At 33.7% G+C, this 8,631-nt stretch overlaps 1 protein-coding gene across 1 annotated transcript; it reads left to right on the top strand.

The window, feature by feature from the left end:
• The first annotated feature begins 1,141 nt into the window (after nt 1-1,141).
• Nucleotides 1,142-2,553, top strand: LOC105135448 (uncharacterized protein At4g22758-like). The gene is made up of 2 exons (XM_011040313.1): nt 1,142-1,915; nt 2,096-2,553. The coding sequence occupies exons 1-2, from the start codon at nt 1,684-1,686 to the stop codon at nt 2,263-2,265; spliced, it is 402 nt and encodes a 133-aa protein (XP_011038615.1). The 5' UTR covers nt 1,142-1,683; the 3' UTR covers nt 2,266-2,553.
• Nucleotides 2,554-8,631: the final 6,078 nt, after the last annotated feature.

Below are 8,631 nucleotides of genomic sequence, written 5' to 3'. Positions count from 1 at the left end.
ATAAATATGTGTATATCCTTAACAAATTCATTGACCTGAAAATTCATATGAAATTTTAAAAATAATAACTTGTTTATACAAAAGTAGCAAAAAATTTATGTTGGTAAATAGAAAGAGCTTGAATATATTTTTTTATTAAACAAAAAGGTTATTTGATAAGAGTTTTAATATTACAAATAATAAAAAATGATTTTTTTACAAAAACATTATAAGAATTTACCATAAAAATACCTGTTTTGGAGATTTTTTATGTATCTAAAATGTTAATTTTATAAAAATAGTTAAATTTAGTAGATGTAGATTTCCGAATGAAAAGGAAATGGTGAAGATGAAAGAAGGAAGAAAAAATCAAAAAAAGAAAAAAAAAGAAAGAAGTGAAGATAAAGAAAATGATGTCACGACCACACACAAACCAGGAAAGTTTACGATCACAATTTCTTAAATGAGTTTTTGTAGCTTTTGAAACTAGCGAGACCATCAAACTTTTTTATACTATAACCGAATTTAAATTTAAAATCTCAAGAATAAATTTGCATGCATGGCACGTGGTCAAATAAACTAAAAGCAACAAACCAGTCGTCTATTCCAAGAAGTCCGCATAATTTTATAAATAAATAAAAAGTTTGAATTATTTTTTTTGGTTACAAATAGCAATTAATTAAGCTAAAAATTCTTGCAAGTTGTAGGACTTTCGAGAATGGAGGCAAATCAGCAACCAACACCATAAAAAGAAAACGTGTTTTACAGTTACAAGTTTCGACGCCAAAAATGACAGTTTTACAGCAAGAAATAAGAAAAAACAAGATTTTGAATAAAATATAAACCACGTCTTTCCCCTTGCCGAAGGGTTTTCCTCTTTTGCTGTCACTGTCAGAGAAAATTTTACGATGAAACAGAGTAATTAATGTTTTTTTATTAGTTTTCTTTTAAATAAATTGATACGAGTAGACAAAAGATATTCTAGAGAGGTTAGGTTAAGTCGGCGCTAAGTAACTGACGTCGACGATATCACAGTAACAAAATTCGAAGAGAATCCCTCTCTTTAAATTAGCCTTCCAAATCAAAACAAACAACAATCAAACCCTAGCCCTCATCCCCTCCAAACTCCGAAGCCCTTCTTCTCCTGATCCCAAAAAAACCCTAGCCCTCATCCCCTCCAAACTCCAAAGCCCTTCTTCTCCTGATCCCAAAACAAATCATTCCACCGTTTTCTTTCAGATCTCTATCTCTCCAAAAAAACATCTTACCAGTTAAAGAGAGGGAAAAAAAGAAGCCAAGCGCTTTTCTTTGTTCTTTTTTCTTCTTTTTTTTGTCGTGTAGAAATAGATCTTCAAAGAAAACGAAGATCTAGTTGTTATCGTTGTGAATGGTGGAAATCTTAAGAAGTAGTAGTAATTACATGCTCTCCCTTTGCCAATCAAGGGCGGGCGTTGTCTCTGTGGCCTCTGCTTTCGCTTTCGGATCTTGCAAGGAGGGCTGGTACTATCGCTGCATCGGTGTCGACCCGTAAACAGAGAAAAACCATCTAAAGTCTTTGTTCTCGTTGATTTTTATTCACAAAAAGTACCCAGTTCTTGATTTTTTGTTTGAAGAAAGAAAAACCCAATACGCAATTTTCTTTTTGTTTGGATACTGCTATTTCTTTTTTGTTGATTTTTCTGAGGGAAAAGAAAAAAGAATACAATGGTTCTTTACAAGCAGAAAAAGAACCAGGCAGCCAAGGGCAACAGGTTCTTGATTAGCGTGACGGTGTTAGGGAGTGCAGGGCCGATCCGGTTTGTTGTTAACGAGGAGGATCTAGTGGTTGCCGTTATTGATACTGCTTTGAAGTCCTATGCGCGTGAGGGTCGCCTTCCAATTCTAGGCTCTGATCTCAATGATTTCTTGCTTTATTGTCCCAATGCTGCTTCTGATGGTAGGTTGTTCCGGAACCCAATTCTTTGTGCTAATTGGCACTTGTTTCTTTTGTTTGTTTGCGTTGTTTCTTTGGAATTTGAAACGTTCCTTGTTTCCTAATTAATTTGTAAGAACTTATTCTGATTGTGCTTGAAACTGGAAAACCCAATTTATGACTGTTATTATAATTTGATTGCAGCTATAAGCCCATGGGAAACCATCGGATCACTCGGAGCTCGCAATTTTATGCTTTGCAAGAAGCCACAGCATCTGAAAGTGGCTGAGAAGGATGGGAGATCCAATGCAGCAATTTCCCAGAAAGGGAGTGGGAGCTGGAAGGCATGGATTAATAAAGTCACTCAATCTTAAAATATCTTCTCATTGATGCACTTTCCAGTAGTGAAGAATATGATATCTTTTCGTCAATTTATTAAAGTTGTTTCCAGTTTCGTTTAAGTTTAGCCAAATTATTCAATTTGGTCATCTTATTAGTTGGTGTGTTTGTTTCATTTACGTGGTTGTCCCTTTAGGGCTTTTTATTCTAATTCGAGTTGAGATAATTGCGAAGAATTCCCGATTGTTTAGGGAATCAATCAAATTGTTCTCCTTGAATGTTTTTCTTTGAATAAAATAGACGTTTTTGTTTTGTCTTTAGTACATTTCTTTCTTCCATCAGTTGTCAATTTTGGTTCACTTTTAGAATTTGAACTCTTGCGCAATGTTAGGTATTCAACTGCTTGTTTGCTCTTATAATTATGCTTGGCAGCAGACCAAATAAGAGGCATGCAGAATTCGTTTGAATAGAGCAATTTCACTGTTTTCTCTTTTTTGGTGCCAATATGGGCTAAAGTCCAAAAAAACAATAGAATAAATTGTAGTTTTCTTTGTTGGATTAGCTGTTTCTAGGAGATTTCTAGCAGAGTATTTGATTCTAGGCCATTGATGGCATCTTTGAACTGGATATTCTGGAGCTTAAATCAAGCCTTCACGGGCAAGCATCTTATAGGTTCAGAAGCATCCTCTTCGAATTCAACGGCAGCATTTGATAGGAATATTTAATACCGATCCCGTCAATGCCAGCTAGGATGAGTTTGGTGACAGCCTTTGGTACGCAAGACAGACAAGCCTAGCGGCTGCTTCTTTGCCTAGAAAGTTGCCTAGCCTTCCAGATGCGGAGTTCTCTAATCAATAGATCACTCCCCTCTACTAAATCAACTGTTAAGGGGTAGTTTTGTCTTTTTAATGAACACATTTGAAGAAAAATATTACTTTTGACTTTCATTGATCACAGTATGCTGATTTAATTAACCTTGGAAGAATTTAGCCTGGGTAAAGGAGCCTTTTTGATATTTTCATTTCTGTGAACTTAGCTGTCATTTCAAGAAAAAAAAACTATAACTTTCTTTCAGGGCATTTTCAACTTTTGAATTTGGTTTTTTAATAATCAGATGTTTTGGATCAGTTTGGTTTTTTTTTACAAAAAAAAAATTACAGGATTTACAACTACCAATAGACTGTTTCATAAACTGCTGCCCAATAAAGTGAAGCCCAAGTTGCTGTAATTTTCTGAAGCTTCAATTCGCTGTTTTGTTATGCACGGCATTTGAGAATCGTTGCTGTGTCTTCTATCCTGGACCAAACTGAGGCCTAACTAGTTCTTGAACAGGGCCAGCCAATAATTTAGGGTGCATTTGACCTGCCTCTCGCATGTAGCTATATAAGGGATGGGCTGCTCCTAGTTGTGGATTGATGAAGCATAGCATGTTCATCTCTTCACCTGTATTATTTGATGACAAAGTCAATCTCCTTGCAGCTTGATGTATCAATGCTATGCGCATGCCTGTTGGATGAAAATCAATTGAACTGGAAAATTAGGTTCGATTTGCTCTTGGGAATCAAGTTTCTTTAAGAACAAAAGTGGAGTTGTACAACTATAGTTGCATAGTTCCCAAGGTCTCCGATGAGCATCAATTACCCGTCCATCGAAAAAATCTGCTGGGCACCATTCATATTTGTTAGATTCAATTACATATCGCAGTTGTAAGCTTCCCATATGGTTGCATCTATGATCTATCCTCTGCTTTGCTTCTCCCATGTGCGTGTGCCATGTGCGTGTGCTTGCGTGTGTGTCAATTAACCCCTTCAACTTTGATTGCATTTACAAATTTCCTCGTTCGCACGAACTGATAGAATTGCTGGCTGTAATGGGTCTAAGGACGAATTTTGGCCTTGAAGATGAACCCTCTCTCTCTGTGTCTATCTCTCTCTCCCTCTCTCTGGACAAGCGAACAGATTGATCGGGAAGCTACATGAAAAGGTAAAAATCCAAGGCAACTGAACGGTGAAGATGGGGCTGGGAAAAGTGAAAACAACGTGGAAAATGGAGGATCATTGAATCACAGTTAAGCAACACGTGGAAGGTCCCAGAGGCGTGATGTGATGGTAAAAACTTGAGATTTTTGTAATAGATCTCAATTTAAGTTTCAAATTTGAGTCAGTGTATTTTTTATAAAAATTTAGAACGACAAAACTTTTATTTACTCAATTATACCCATAAAATATGCTTAGTAAAAAGTAGAGTTTCCTCAAATCTTAAAATAAAAACACGTGGAGGGGTACTTAACTAACGGCGGCGTTTTGGGAACCTTGACTTGGTCTTTAGTCAAAGTTTGATTTTTCAAATTTGATTTCAAATCTGTTTCGAAAATTAAATCTCTAAATAGAGCAGTATAATAGCGTTCTCGCATTGAAAAATGTTTTATGACAACTTAGTTATTCTCCAAAACCTCAAATCTATTTAATTTGTTTTTTAATTTCATTCAATTAGATCCAATTGTCTTGTAATTCAGTCATTTTTCATTCAATAAAATTTCCAAAATACTTATTTTAAAAAGTAAATTGTCTTGTAATGTTAAAAGTAAATTTTAAAAAATAAAAAATATTATTTTAATATTTTAAAAAAATCTTAAAAAACTAATTGTTAAAAAATATTATTTTAATATTTAAAAAAAAATCTTAAAAACTAATTGTTTTAATACTCCAAAATACCCTCCAGTGTTCATAAAAACAATCACATCAAATCCAAAAAGCACATGTAAACACTTATTTTACTTCACATCGAAGCTAAAAATTAGCAAAATTACCAAACCAAGAGTCTAATGCATTTATTTTACTTTACAAATTCATAAAGATTATATCATCCAATCAGAGAAAATCTGATGAACATTTATTCTAAATCACAACAATCTAGAATTTATTACAAGCATATTCTTTTAAAAATTTATTGAAAAATTGCCACTATTAATGTGATGGCCTGACTAGGTCCCCCAAAAATTATTCTCATTAAATTAATTGTAGGTCCTAAGTGCCTATGCATATCGTGTCAAATACCAAAAGTTTATTTAATTTTTTAATTTTTAATTTTAAGTTTTTAAGAGTTAAATAAAGTTAAAATGTTGCTTGATTAAGCGAATTTGGAACCAAAAAAATGGAACAAAAATGCCCAGTGAAGAACAGCATTTGAAATTCTGTTAATCATAAACGGAAGCCTAACCAAATCAAATGAGAGAAAAAAATGGCAAAATAGTATGATCTTCAATCAAAAAGTTAATTGGGCTCGGACCAGAAATGAAGGGAAGGTCTTCTAGCCCTATGAATACTTGTATGCTGACACGCGAACAAATGTTCGAGAACCAGTCTTTATAAGGCCGGCAGGCCCATTTTATTTGCCCGTACATAATGGACCATGAGCAGGACTTGAGGCATCCATCATGAGAAGATTTTAGTTTTCATTCATAATTGCAGTATCTACTTTATTTTTTAGAGTGCCTGGCCTGACCTGAACTAAGCCATGTTTATCTGCTATGCTCATTAAAAAGCACAAGTTTTGTGGGCTATGGTTTGTTATTGTTGAGCTCGCAAAGTTTATATTTTCTTCTACAGCTCAAACTCTGCTGAGAGTATATCCATTTATGAGTCTACTGTCCAAGAAGAAAAATGCACCAAGTAACATGGATCCAGAGTTCAATGGGACTGACGTTGATATCAGCTCTCTGTCTACGAGCTTCTCGTCCTCATTTTTCCACTCGAATTCGACCTATACTCTTACTGCTAAGGTTAAAGAAATGGCCATGGCAATTGACTCCGGCTTAATTAGTTTGATTGCGTGGACTTTTACAGCTTAGTCAGTTTAAAGAATCTGTTGCTATAAAGGGTAGATGTGTAAAGGATCTTCAAGTTCCAGGTACAATTCTCTACTTAATTACTTTGATAGCGTGGATTTTTACAGCTTAAAGAATTTGTTGCTACCAAGTGTAGATGTAAGAACAACTTCAAAGTTTGTTTCAGAAGGTAAAATTCTACCTGCCTGTCTATAATTACACGAAGGAGTTCTACAAAAAAATGAAAAAACTAATTCCGTGATGACTTCTTTCATCGGAAGATCAATCACTTACAATTTGCTGTATTTGTCTGCAAGCAATGTTTCTGTGATTTATTTATTGCCAACCAATCACTCTCAAAGTGGCAACGCAAACGTTTTGATCATCAGCACACTATCTGTTATTTATTTACATCTAGTACTTCAAATAGCCGTCAACTGGCATTTTACCACTGTTTTGGAGTCGATTTGACATCTATAAAAAAGTATACACTGTCACTTTGCTGGCTGAGAACTTGATCAGTGATCCCATTCAGAAAAAGAAAAACAGAAAAAAAAGAAAAGACAGAGCATATTCGATCCTCAATCCTCGTTGCTTTAAAGGGATTACCTGTAATTTCTTACCTCAGATAGAAAAGATCTTGCATATCCTACTGCATGCCCGAAGTTCGGACCCAAAAATATTATTTCTTGGAAGATAGAAGGAGACTTTCTTAGCTTCGCTTTAGACAGCATCTGATCGAGAGGAGGAACTGTTGAAAAAGATAATGCTGTACAATTTGGCGAGCTAACTCCTTTATCCACATCCACTGAGGTCTTTCTGATATGATATGATGAAAAAAATGTGCAAATTTTGGATGGTAGGTTATAGATTATATGTGGGTGTGTTCAAATCAAGCTTAAAGGTAGGCGGGCAGGCACACTATTTAAGACATCACGTCACAATCACAAGCCTCCCCCGACATGTAGAACTGTATCGAGCTCACGAGTGAAGTGATTCTGACGCTTTTCAAGACTGGCCCATTTCTAAAATCCATGAGAATGTTTTATATGGTGTCTCTAAAATTGGAAAGAACAAAATGACAGCCTACCCAACAGCTTTTGTACAGTACCCTGCCTTCTCCTTCCACTCGTTTTCCACTTCCCTTCCATAATCTATCTTCGATATATATATATATATTTCCTACATTTATTTCTGACTTGTCTTCTCAACTATTTTGTGTAGTCTACGGACCGCATTCCCGGCCTACACGCACAGAGGATGATCGATTACTGTAATATAATTAATTGGGTTTGGACCGATTAATTTGATTATTTTTTTCAGTTTTATTTATTAATGTTTTTTATTAAAAAAATATAATTTATAATTTATTTTTATAAGATTATTTTGATTTTATAATATTTTTTTTAATAAGGTGATTCAGATTATTTTTTTATTTTTTATTGCATCTTTAAATAATTTATTTTTATAAAATTATTTTGATTTTATGATACATATTATTTTTTAATAAGTTGATTCAGATTATTTTTTTTATTTTTTATTATATCCTTAAATAATGAGTTCATTTAAAATCAAGTTTTATATTTTTTTTTTTATATAAATTTATTTTATTCTCATAATCTTAGTCACAAGTCTAATAAGTTAACCAAAGTTTTTTTTTTATATTTTTAAATTTTAATTTATTTCAACTTGCTGAGATTTTTTTAATCTCATAATTTAAGTTATAAATTTAACAAGTTAATCTAAGTTTTCATGAGTTTTTTTTTATAGTTGAATAATTTTTAATTTTATCATTTAACATTAAATTGATTTAAATTTAAAATTTAATTAATTTTATTATTTAATATTAAATTGATTTAAATTTAAAATTCATAATTTATTTTAATATGTTTTTTACAAGGTCATCATTTTTTTTTTTGCCAAATTAATAGAATTACATATTGTTAACCACTACATGATTATTATTATTTTCAATTAGAAAAATTATTAACAAACGTTTGAATATTTTTTTAATGTTATAAGAAATTGATATTAATCGCAGTGTAGCGAGGAAATATAATGTAGAAGGAGGATAAAAGAGCATGTGAGCTTTTGAAAATGGGATTTGATGTGATGTCCAAAGATTAGTGAAGTGGGGGTCAGCTAGTGCTAATTTCCAAACGCACGGTGGCAAGTTGCATTTTAAAAGAAATTGCATGGTTGTTTACTGTCGTGAACCGGAGAAAATACAATAAACAAGCATTGCATTATTGCTTGTTATTGTTTGTAATGTACACAATGTAAAGTTGGCCCAATCGGCAGAGGCGAACATGGGCACGGTGCTTCCTTCCTTTCATTCATTCAGTCACCTACTGGCCCCGTGCGCACTAAATTATTGCCCCCTGCTGTGTTGACAAATCCTGAGAAATCTCCTTGATGGTGATCTGCTTGTATTTATATTTCCCTAGATGACAATGCCTGCAGGAGGGACATGGCTCCTCCTCAGGTACACCATGATCGTATATAACCATAGGCAGCATTGTTGTTAAGGAGGAGATAGCTGGGCACGTTAATCGAAGCTAAACACGTTATTCTG

The sequence above is a fragment of the Populus euphratica genome, unplaced genomic scaffold, assembly GCF_000495115.2.
Source record: "Populus euphratica unplaced genomic scaffold, PopEup_1.0 scaffold123.1, whole genome shotgun sequence".
Taxonomy (NCBI): domain Eukaryota; kingdom Viridiplantae; phylum Streptophyta; class Magnoliopsida; order Malpighiales; family Salicaceae; genus Populus; species Populus euphratica.
This window is presented reverse-complemented; position numbering and strand designations above follow the sequence as displayed.

What these genes read in the sequence shown, in the direction of transcription:
- LOC105135448 (XM_011040313.1), top strand. Translation starts at nt 1,684, where the DNA reads ATGGTTCTTTACAAGCAGAAAAAGAACCAGGCAGCCAAGGGCAACAGG. An exon ending in TCCCAATGCTGCTTCTGATG is followed by an intron (nt 1,916 to 2,095) that starts GTAGGTTGTTCC and finishes ATTTGATTGCAG; the next exon opens with CTATAAGCCCATGGGAAACC.